At 43.9% G+C, this 11,811-nt stretch overlaps 1 protein-coding gene across 3 annotated transcripts; it reads left to right on the forward strand.

The window, feature by feature from the left end:
* Positions 1 to 1,804: 1,804 nt before the first annotated feature.
* Positions 1,805 to 11,393, forward strand: LOC140500364 (lymphocyte antigen 6E-like). Of its 3 annotated transcripts, none has more exons than XM_072602881.1 (4): positions 1,805 to 2,424; positions 5,119 to 5,225; positions 8,287 to 8,406; positions 9,968 to 11,393. In XM_072602881.1, exons 2-4 carry the CDS (start codon positions 5,174 to 5,176, stop codon positions 10,177 to 10,179), a joined length of 384 nt encoding a protein of 127 aa, XP_072458982.1. In that variant the 5' UTR covers positions 1,805 to 2,424; positions 5,119 to 5,173; the 3' UTR covers positions 10,180 to 11,393. The 3 variants fall into 3 exon arrangements, with proteins under 3 accessions (XP_072458982.1, XP_072458983.1, XP_072458984.1); XM_072602882.1 differs by having other exon boundaries at positions 2,337 to 2,436; XM_072602883.1 differs by lacking the exon at positions 1,805 to 2,424 and adding an exon at positions 2,505 to 2,529.
* Positions 11,394 to 11,811: the final 418 nt, after the last annotated feature.

Raw genomic sequence — 11,811 nt, forward strand, 5'->3', positions numbered from 1 at the left:
GCAGGGCAGGAGTCATTCTACTTATTTTATAGAAGGGGAAACAGACCCAGAGGGAGACATCATGCTACAATGGAAATAACACTAACTCTGGAGCCAAAGGATCTGGATTCAAATCCTACTCATTTCTTGTGTGACCTTGGACAAATCACATAACTGCCCAGGACCTCAGTTTCCTTATCTGTAAAATGTGAGTGGGACTGTATGATCTCTGAGGATCTCTTCCAATTCTAGATCTGTGATTCTAGAGGAAAAAGTGACTTGCTAGGTTCAAATCCCATTTACTGCCTATGGGATCTTAGGCAAATCCTTTAATCACTCTGTATTCCAAGAACAGTTAAGGGCAAACACAGCATTCTTGACTAATTGCCTTGGACTCTGGGCTCTGTCCTCTCTGAGTTTTCCCTCCTTAGTCTTCAGGTCCCAGTCCCCTACTGTAGTTTGTCCCTGCCCAACTCAGCCCCTCCTCTGGGGCAATCCATAGACAGTCAAGATTAGTGTTAGGTAAATCTGACAGTCGTTTAGCTGGAACTCTTAATTATATAACTTTTCTAAGTGTACATATTAATAAAGCCAGGAAACCTCTCCTGGGTCTAGGGCAAGGGTAATGAAGAAGACCTTTATTAGGGTTTCAAATAATTCTTAGTTATGTCACCATGCACCAAGTCAAATGAGGATACTATGGAGCTGGGAAAGAGCTTTGGTTGAAGTTGGAGAACTAGGGTTCAGATCGTAGCCCTATGTTCCACAGGAGGAGAGAGAGAGAGAGAGAGAGAGAGAGAGAGAGAGAGAGAGAGAGAGAGAGAGAGAGAGAGAGAGAGAGAGAGAGAGAGAGAGAGAGAGAGAAGAGAGAGAGGGAGGGAGGGAGGGAGGGAGGGAGAGAGAGAGAGAGAGAGAGAGAGAGAGAGAGAGAGAGAGAGAGAGAGAGAGAGAGAGAGAGAGAGATTGAGAGAGAGATTGTGTGTGGGGGTGAGAGACCTAGAGCAAGAGCCTTCCCTTCTACGGACCTCAGCATCTGCAAATTCTATGACTTTTTTGAGCTTCACTTTCCTGCTCAGTAAAACACAATATTTTTGATACCAATCTCCAATCAATAAATAAGCATTTATCAAGTACTTACTATGTACTAGGCACTGAATTAGGTGCTAGGGATTAAATTACAAAGGCGACAATCATTCTGGTTCTCTAGGAGCTTGTGTTCCAATTCAAAAAAGAAGAAAAAAAACTTAAAAAATACATCTTAGGGTAAAATGGCATGTAAAATGTTATAGGGTTATGGGACTTGGGAGCAGGCCATCTAGTCTCACTCTCTAGTTGGGGCTCAACTAAACTAAACTGTAGGAGGACTGGGCTTCCCACTCACCTAAAGTATCAAATAAAAATCCTCTCTCTGGCACTTAACGGTCTTCTCAGCTTAGCCTCTTCCTAACTTTTCTGTCTTTTTAAATGTTATTCCCCTTCAGAGTCTAAAATCCAGCTACAGGCAGTTTGCTGCTCCTTAGACAAGACAATCTCTGAACCCCATGCCTTTTTTTTTTTTCCCATGCTTTTTTGAAAAGACTCCCCAAACCCCCTTGTTAGGCAGCACATTGGTCATATTGGTACATAGGTAGTAAATATCAGAACCACAACTCAAGCCTAGGTCTTTTTACTCTTAATCAAGTATCTCCCCTTTTTAAAGGCAATGGGGTTAAGTGACTTGTTCAGGGTCACACAGCTAGCAAGTGTCTGAAGTCCGATTTGAACTCAGGTCCTCCTGACTTCAGGTCCTGAGCTCTACTTTTACTGCACCACTTAGCTGCCCCCTAATCCACTTCTTCTGAGACTCAGTAACATTCTAATTCCTTTCCTGTCACTGACTTTAACATTGACAAAAGTCCTTGCCTTTCTGCCTTTGCTCTTTGGTTTCTTTTAGAGAGGTAGAGACGGGCCATGCAACCACAGATCTAGAAATGGAAAAGATCGTATAGTCCAACATTCTCCTATCAGCTAGAATTCCTTCCAGTCCTGAGCTGAGACTGGGCAGGGACCCCCTCAATGGACACCCTCTACCTCTACTTCCCAACACGCTTTTGACTTTGGTCTCCTTCATTTCTCCATGTCCTTCTTACTTGGTCCTTCCTTCCGGACACCTGCGGATTCTCCCTCAGTCTTGGCCCCTCCTTCCTCCATTCCACCTCCCCCCTCTCCCCAGTCCCATCCTTCTTAGCCTCCTCCCCCTTTCTCTCTCACGTCCAGCTCCAGGTGAGGCTCCTAGGCTAGGTATCCTGGCGCCCAGCAGTTCAAAGGCCCCGCCCCATTCCTTTTCGGCCCAGTGGCTGGACCACCTCTGAGATGTCGCCGCTGTGCATTCTCAGACTGGATGAGTGTCCTCGCGCAGCTCGGCTGAGCCAGGGGACCGATTCTGGCACAGCTGAGGGATCGGGGGTGAGACCACAGGTTCTCGTGGAGACAACATCAATTTGCTTGAATTGGGGAGATTGTGGCCAGGGGGTCGGGTAGATGTGGGGTGGAGACCCTCGAGTAGAGAGGGTGAGGAGTTTTGGCAGGGGAAGGAATACCAAATCTGTGGGCGCCACAAGGGAAAATGACCCAGATGTGGGGGGGCCTCTTCGAGGTGGACAGGGGAGAGGGGTCTGATGTTCCTAGGGATTGGGGGTAAGGGAGAGCAGTGTGAGCACTGAGGCCCTGCCAAAGAGAATGGGATGGCTGGGTTCCCTTGGTCTTTGGGTCTGGGGGTGAGGACCAGATTGGCTGAGGTCCCTAGCACTGGGGCATCTGGGGTCCCCTATGAGGTTGCTATAGTCCTCAAGAAGTAGGGCTGCAGTAGTGGTGTTGGCCTGAGGAAATCCAGCACAGGGGCCTGAGGGAGGACTTTGGGGTATCCAGAAAGGACTTGGCTAGTCTGAGAATAGATCTGCGTCTTCCAACATTCTACTCTTGGGACAAGCGCCTGCTGCTGGGCCAGGCAGCTACTGGGCTCCCCATAGCAACTGAGTGGAGCATACGCTTACTTAGTTCTCAGTCTTGGAGAAACCAGAATGTCAGTCTCTCTTAAAGTTGCCTTGTTTTACTTTTGGCAAGGGGCACACATCTGAGTGGAGGCCAAGGGCAACAGCCACTGGTGTGCACATACATCATTCCCCAGCATCTTCCTCCTGTCCTAGCTCTTTCCCTGCTGTGATCCCTAGAAACAGTGTTGGAAGAATCTACTACTCAGCATTGAGCTAAGCTAGGTACTGGTGGTTGGGGAAGGAGGGGAAGGAGTAAGATGGTTGGCATGATCAGAGAAAAAAGAGGAGTCGATTGTCCTTTCCCTGGCCTGCCAGTAACTTTCACTATGCATGGGAGAGACCTCTTCCTGCTTTAGGACAGATGTAGTAGATTGAACCTAGAAGGAGAGAAGAGCAGGGAAAAGGGGAGAGATCTTGAGGAGAGAGAGACTCTATAGGGAGAAAAGAGAAGAAACTGATAAAGACAGAAGGGATAAAGAAGAGAGAACCTGATAAAGAATCTGAGCTTTTTTTGGGGATCTCTCCACCCTTTCATTGGCCTTCCAAGATCTAATCTGGATTCAGCTGAAGGGACAAGTGGAAGGCACAAGGGGATGCTAGAGATTTGGCAGCTCTGCATAGGGGGTTATCAGCTTTTCCTTTGAGATAACCTGAGTTTGAGGGCTGACTCCTCTGAGGCACAGGTCAGACTTGGAAAAGGAATTTGAACATAGAACTTAGAATGTCTGAAATGGAAGGGACCTTAGCCCAGTTACTGATAAGGAAACTGAGGTACTGAGAGGCTAAGTATCCAGGTCTTTTGATTCCAAGTTCCGTGCTTTTAACATTATTCCATGCTTTCTCTTTGGAAAAGTGGTAGGATGGGAAGCTGAAGCTGACATTGTGTATTGGGATTTATTTTCTTATAGGGAAGCTAAGAAGATCCAGACTAAGGAGCTGGGTAGACTGGTGGGGATAAGGACATGGACTTGGTGTAGTATGTGAGGGTCTTTAAATGAACAGAGCACTCTCATCTAGGATATTGGAAGGCATCCTGGCATAGTGAAAAGAGCATTAGACTTGTAACCTAGTAGCTAAGTGCCTTTGGATAAGATATCTCTGGCCTCAGTTTCTTCATCTGTCAAATGAGGGGTTTGGAATAAATGATGTCTATTGGCCCTTGCAATTCTGATATCCTATATAAACTGAGTCAAAGGAATAGGGAAGAAGAGTCCCTGAAAGATGCAAGAAAGTTGTATGATATTTCCTAAAATGATGCTGCTGATAGCTAGCATTTATATAACATGGCAAGGTTTGCCAAATGCTTTGCACATATTATCTTGTTTGATCCTCACAGCAACCCTAGGAGGCAGATGCTATTATTATTTTTCAGATGAGGAAACTGAGGCAGAAGAAGCTGAATTAGTTTCTATCTAGGGATTGTCCAGGTTGCTTTTAAATTATTCACTATTTATGAATGAACAGTATAGGACCAAGAGTTAATTTCTCTATTCTTTGGGTGTCCCTAATTATGAAAAAATCAGCATGCAAATGAGGTAAGCCACTATCAAACTCTCTTGACTTCTTGACTGTCCAGCTCCTCTTGCCTTCTTGCTACAACCTCCCCTTCCCCCAACACACACACCAGCTTTAGGTATAGGACAGTCAGAAACTGGTATTTCTCTAGTCCTCAGCCTCCCCAAAAAGTAGAGCTGGACTGAGGTCTGAGATTCTCACCTGATAGGCCTATTTCCGTTCAGAAATCTTGCCCTTTCTATTCCTGCCTCATGTGGCCAGCAGTGCACACCAGAAGTGGTATTGCCAGACTGACCATTTGGGGGCACTGTCCTCCTTTCCTTAATCTTACTCCCTCCTCTTCTCCCTCTTCTATGCCTAGGTGCCCAACAGCCTCTCTAGCTGTTGTGTGGTAATTTCCAGCTCTAACATTATTTGTTGGATATCCTAACTAAAATGGATGATCTCTAAGCTTTTTTAGCTCTGTGACTATAAATTTGTGATTGTCAAAGAGTGTTACCCCATTCCACAGGTCTCTATCAGAAACCAGATCCTGGGCTCTCGTGGTAGTAGGAAGCTGGGAGAGACTAAGGGATATCATTGTCTGTTTTAGGATTGCAGTGACTCCTTTTGTGCTCCTGAGACATCCCACCTGCCTCTTCTCTAGGATGAAGGTCTTCGTGCTAGTGCTGCTGGCTGTGCTGCTCTTTGTGGAACAAGGTGAGCCTGAGGCCTGACCCCTAGGACTAAGGCTTACTCAAGCACTTTCCAGATCCATTGATTGCCCACTTGAAGCAGGAGGTTGTCTGTTCTCTATTCTGGTGGACTTCTTTTGCTCAGGTCTACAGGATAGAAGTAGGAGCAGTAGATCAAAGTCACAGGAAGATCAGTTTCAGGTTAATATAATAAAAAAAAATCCTTCTTCCAGGGGTGGTTCAAAAGTGGAATGGAGCCTTAGAATGCTGGCTGGTTCTTTATCATTGGAGGCTTTCAAGAAGAGGCTGGGAGACTACTTATCAGAGAAGCTGTAGATTCCTACTGAGATATGGACAGGACTATATATCCCCTTAAGTCTTTTCCAACTCAGATTCTGAGATCATCGGTGATGTTATTTCTGAAAATGTAAGCTCTTTGAGGGCAGAGACATTTCAGTTTTGTTTTTGTGTCCCTTGCCCCTACTACAGTGCTCCTGTATATAGTAGTATGTAGCAGTATTGTTTGTTGAATTTTGGATAGTCTATTTAAAACAGTTTTTTTCTGAGGATTTATTGTGAGAAAAATACTTTGTAAAACCCAAAGTCATGTGGAAATGAGGCATTGTCATCTATATTTTTGTTTCATTATTTGGGAAGGTACCAATCTAATAAAATAAGTATTTATCAGGTACCTCCTAAGTGCCAAACACTATGTTTTTTTCTTAGAACAAAACAAAAAGCTGTCTCTGCCTTCAAGGAGCTACCATTATATAGACAGATACAGCATATAAATAACAGGTGCTTGATAATTTGAGGATGAGGAATCAGGGAAAGCTTCCTATAGAAAGCTGCTAAAGAACCAAGCTTTGAAGGAAATCTAAGGATTCTAAGCAGTGGTGGTAAGGAAGGAGGGAATTCCAGATGTGGGGAAGAGCCTGAGGTGGAATGTTGTATAGGGAGGACCAGATAGTTAGTAGTCGACCTACGGGGACAGAGTTTGTGAAGGAAAGTAATACGAAATTAATTTTGGATAAGTAGATAGGAGGCAGACAGTGATACCTATGCAAACTTTTTCACATGACAGATTGTGAAACCAAAACTGAGAGAGAAAAAGTGATTTTTCCAGGATCACATAGTCAGTGGAAAAATTGGCTCTTGAACCTGTTTTTCCATTTTCATCACCAACTACCAGTTTTTTTGAGTTTTTCCAAGTCTTCAGACCATACGGATAAGGAAATAGATTTAGGCCCTCCTCTCAGGGATGTGGGTTAGAGTCTTCATGAACTTTGAGGGAATAAGAATAGTAACCCAGAGAGGAAAAGGCACAGAGATGCCCCTCCATGGGATGAGTAATAATGTGGAGAGTCACAGGGTCAGGCTGTGTTCCAGGGAAATTGGCCCCTCTCTTCTTAGTTTGAGAAAGCTTCTTGCGGGTGAGGGAGGGGGATGGAGTAGGGGTGGATAGCTTCCCAAACTACTAAAAAGAAGGGAGAGAGAGAGTATTTATTGAATTAAGGAATTTGTTCCCACAGAAAAGAGGGAAAAGATTCAAAGGGAGGAAAGGGAAGGAATAAATGGACTTGATGGTGCCTTGAGCAGAAGACTTAGCAAAACCCACCCATTTTAATTGTCAGTCACACAGATGACAAGACCAAGGCTTCAGGAATGAGTAGTCACTCAATCAGTTAGCTAATATTTTTAATGTGTGAAGTACCATGTTAAGCCCTGGGGATACAAAAAGGCAAAAAGGAGCTCAAGTTGTTCACAGTCTAATGGGACAGACAACATGCATACCAAACATGTTCAAAGAAGATACAGACAAGGCAAATTGGAGATAACCTCAAAGGGAAAGCACTAGGATTAAGGAAGACTAGAAAGGCTTCTTGGAAAAGATGAGTCTTTAGGAGAGACTTGACTGAAGACAAGAGGTGGAGTTGGGGTGGGAGAGAGTTCTAGGCTTGAGGTTAGCCATTCAAAATTCCTGAGATGGAATGGAGTGTTTGATGAATGGTAAGGAAGCCAAATGTCATTGGATAAGAATATGTGGAGGGGAGTAAAGTGTAGGGAGGGGACAGGTTATGAGGAACTGTGAATGATGAAACAGATGATTTAGGCTAGGTGTGAGATGATGAAGGGCTGTGCTAGGGTGCTGGCAGTGTCAAGGTAGAGGAGAGTGGCTTCAGAAATCCAAAGACCTAGACTTTCTCTCAGATCACCTGCAGAGTCACAGGATCTCAGAATGGAAGGGGCCTGGGAGGTCATTTGTTCCAATCCATAGAAATTCCTCAATAACATTGGAATAGTCCTGCATCCTTTGTGTTGTAAAACTCCAAGTGATTGGGAACCCATTATCCCTGAGGAAGCCTGTTTCATTTTAAGATAACTCTAATTGTTAGACATTTTCTTTTCTGTTATCAAGCCTAAATCTGCATCCTTTCCACTTCTACCTATGGCTTTTAGTTCTACCCTCTGGGACCAAAGAGAACAAGTCCACTCCCCTAATGTCAGCCCTTCAAACATGTGAAGATATCACCATTTCCTTCCCTTGCCCTTTCTATGATCTCTAGTCCTTTCACTATACTTCTCTGGATGTTCTCCAGTTGGCCAAAATGGATAATCCTGTCTAACTACTAACCTACTAACTACTTAACATAGTCCTCTGGATACGCTGTGACCATAGCAGAGGATAAAAAGTCATCACCAACCTCTTCTGGACATTGTGTTCCTTCAGAGGTATAGTGTCAGTTCTTTTGGCTATGTTGAATGAACTTATAGCTCACTAAAACCTGGGAGTGCTCCCTTCAGGGGATTGCAGAGAAGAGGGCAGCAGTGTCTAAGAGGAGTGGGGCTAATGGTGGTGGGAGAAGAGATCAGATTAAAATGTAATTGGGAAATATTTAACAAAATCAGTTAAAATATAATAAATCATAGATAATATTAATTTGCAGTTTTCCAAGTCAGTATGTGTCCTGCAGGGATACTTAAGTACTTTTAGGTAGCCATTTTCACTTGAGTTTGATTCAGTGGGCATAGGGAAGGGGTTTTCACCCGTGATTTTGATTTTCTTCCTTCTCCTTCCCTTGCAGCTCACACTCTCGTGTGTTTCACATGTACCAAGAAAAAGGGCACCCTTGGGTGTCTGAAGATCTCCTTTTGTTCAGTGGATGACCAATACTGCGTTTCCCAAACAGTCTCATCAGTCCTTGGTGGGTGATAACTCTAAGGGAGAGAGAAGCCTATATCCCACTACCCCCTTGAGTCCTTTCCCATATTGCCTTCTCTTTTGTAAGCACTTTCCTTCCTTAGGAAGACAGCATCTCTGACCCCAAGGAGGTGCTGAGCTGTGCCACCTTGAACAAGGATGTGGCATCCATACTCCCAGAATTCCCATGGGATTCATGGCATGTGTTGGGGGATGGTAGGACTAAGGTTCAATGTGTGACTAAAGTTAAGGATCAGACCTGGATCGAGACCACAGAACTGTCGAATCTCAAAGTTAAAAGGGATGCAAGGAGATCACCTGGTCCCAACCTGTACCTGTACCTACTTGACCACATCCCAAATAAACAATGGTCCACCCCTTGCTTGAAGGCCCCCAAAGATGAAATCTTTGCTTTCCAGGGGCAGCCAGTTCCATTGTGAGACAAATTCTAATTGTTAGGAAGTTCTTACTAATAGAGAACCAAACTCAGCCTCCCTACAGCTTCCCTGCCCTTACTTATTCCCTTCACTTCTATTTACTAGGAGCAGCAGCAGATGCATATGTGAAATCCAGCTGAACTCAACTAGAATTCAATCCATTTGGACTCAATGGCATTCCATGTAGTCTTTTTTTAAAGCATGCTCTCTCTCCGTCTCTTAAACGCTTATTAATCAGCAACAAACATGAACATTTCAACAGGCAAAAAAAATTGAAGAATATTTGTCTCCAAAACTACAAATTTATGCAATAATTTAAAAAGCAAGTTAAATTTAACATGGTAGCAACAACATCACCCTGTTCGTTGCTGGTGTCCCCTTCTGAGGTTCTTTGCTATTTTTCTACTAATTTAAAAATATTTTATTGTTGCTGTTTGAGTGCATCTTTATCATGATCCTCTCATTCCCTCCTCTCCTCCCATCAAATAGATTTATTTATCTTATAACCAGTAAGTTTGGTCAGTGAAACAAATCAGTGCATTGGTCATGTCTGGAAAAGAATCTTTCAAATTCCCTTCCTTACAGCTGGCTAAACGTTCCCACTTCTTTTGGCTGATCATCATATGATGTCACCTACAGTCCTCTCATTGTCCCGATCATCTTTTTTTTTTTCTATGCTCCAATTTGTTTAGGTCCTCCTTGAAATATGGTGCCCCGAACTCTACCTGTGCATTTGGAACCAAAGAATGTCAGGGCAGGGAAAGCTTTGTCTTAGAACATAAAACAATAGAGCTGGAAGGAACCTTAGAACATTGAATGTCAAAGCTGAGAAGAACGTAGAATGTCAGAGTTGGAAGGGTCCTCAGAACCTAGAATATCAGGACTAGGAGGAGCTTTAGAATATAGGATGTCAATGCTAGTAGGAACCTTAGAACAGACAAACAGATTACAATGGAAACCTAATATAGAATGCTGACTCTCAGGGTGGGGAAGGACTCTAGAAATGTTCTAGTCCAGTCTCCTCATTTTACAAAGATAAAGCTGAGGACCAGAGAATGGGAGTCACTTGCCCAAGGTTAAAAGTAAGTTACTTATTTGTGTTTTTGTCTTTTGTTTTTCTTAATGCAGGACACCAAGCAAAGACCATCAGCAAATATTGTTCTCCCATCTGTCCGACCAGTGGTATTACTACTGGGGTGACAGTTGTGACCTCTCGATGCTGCAAAGTTCACCTGTGTAATATATTCTCAAATAGTGGTGGACTTCAGGTCAACTTCTTGGTACTGGGCCTGTCTGTGCTGTTCAGTTTGCTTTATACCCTGGTGAGGCCAGGTGCTTGACATGGCTCTCCTTAGCCTTCTTCATTCTTGCCCTGCCTGCCCCAAGGTCCCAGGGGAAACCTCTTAGCTTATGAGTAAGAAAGTCCTTCATCCTTTCCCTCAGCTCTTCCTCACCTTCCCAATACCTGTAGGAGATAATGGAATTCAGGCCCTGGGCGATTCTTTCTTCACTTCTCTTTTGTCCTTGGTTCTGCCTCAAGTTGGGTGGTTATCACTAGACCCAGGTTCAAGTATCCGTAGTCTGCTGGGATCTGCTCATGGGAATGGGGAATAGTATTGGAGACTGAGGGAGATATTTTCTGTGTGATTTCAGGCAAGTAAACATAACCTCTCTAGGCCTCAGTTTCCTCATTTGTAAAATAAGGGCCTTGAACTAGATTATCTAAAAGATCCTTTTCCATTCTAAATCCTATGATCTTCCGAGAGAGCCCTGAATCCCTAAGACAGGTAGGTTTAAAAATCAGGCATGAGGGCCCAGGGAGAAACTTAGAAGATTAGGACATATAAGGTTAGAGGAGAAACACCCTCCAAGTCTGTGTATGTGTGGCGGTATGGGGGAGAGACTTTTATGTGCATGTGTTTTGAGTGTACGTGTGACTATACTTGCATATTAATGTGTGATTTGTATATGTGTGGTTATATACGCTCTTATAATTATATGCCCCTGGTTAGGTAATCTTGCCTGTCATTCATACAGTTGTGAATCTGCATGACACCATCTGTGCTCATATGGGCTTCTGTTTATTATTATGTTTTATATGTATGTGTATATGTGTGAGTGTATGTGAATGATTTGTGTGCCTTCATCTGTTTTTGTGTGAATGTGGCTGTATGCACATATGTGTGAATATGTGATTGTGAGAATAGGTGTGTGTATGAAAGAGGTGTCATCACTCTGGTACTCACCCTACCAAGATCCTTTCCAGACTCCATTGTCTTGGTCATCCCCACAGTGGGCTGAGGGTGTGAAGGGTTGAGCTGGGTTTCCTGCCACACTCTGGTCTCAGTGAGGGGGAAGACATAGGCCCTGTGGAGCTTCTAGGCTAGGAGGGAGTGAGAAACATACTGGGATCCACTAATTTACCTCTTTCTGGTGTGGTTTTCTGCATCCATGACTTTTTCCTCCTTTTCACCTTGGCCAAAATGCAGTCTAACCTCCACCCAACTAGACCTTTTCTTGTTCATGTCTCAAATAAAGACAAATGCTTCTGCCATTTTCCCTTCGTGTTTGCCTATGTTTGAATGTTCCCAGGTGCCTGCCTAAGAGGTTAGCTCTTCAGGAGCCCTTGATCTGAGGGAGCAAGGATGGTACTAGTCTTTGGGCATGGCTTAGTCAAGGAGTTTTCCTTTCCTCTGAGTTCTTTGAAGACCCAACAAGATAGACTAGAGCCTTCAAATGAAGCTTGATATTAGGTATGCCAGAGAAAATGAAGACCCAAATAAACTGTGGACTGGAAGTAAGGAGATCCGTCTTCCAGGACTGACTGACTGATTGCCATTAATGCCTTTCAGTTCTGTTGGCTCCCAGTTTCCTCTTCCAAAAGGGAGAGGTGAGACTAGAGGATCCTGATGATCTGATGGTCCCTTCTGCATCTGACATTGAATCCTTTGAATAGAGGTTGACTTACTGCT

Source organism: Notamacropus eugenii, chromosome 4, assembly GCF_028372415.1.
Source record: "Notamacropus eugenii isolate mMacEug1 chromosome 4, mMacEug1.pri_v2, whole genome shotgun sequence".
Lineage (NCBI taxonomy): Eukaryota > Metazoa > Chordata > Mammalia > Diprotodontia > Macropodidae > Notamacropus > Notamacropus eugenii.

Excerpts from the sequence above, each read along its gene's own strand:
- LOC140500364 (XM_072602881.1), top strand. The coding sequence starts at position 5,174 with ATGAAGGTCTTCGTGCTAGTGCTGCTGGCTGTGCTGCTCTTTGTGGAA. Across the intron at positions 5,226-8,286 it reads GCTGCTCTTTGTGGAACAAG|CTCACACTCTCGTGTGTTTC; the intron begins GTGAGCCTGAGG and ends CTTCCCTTGCAG. Across the intron at positions 8,407-9,967 it reads AACAGTCTCATCAGTCCTTG|GACACCAAGCAAAGACCATC; the intron begins GTGGGTGATAAC and ends TTCTTAATGCAG.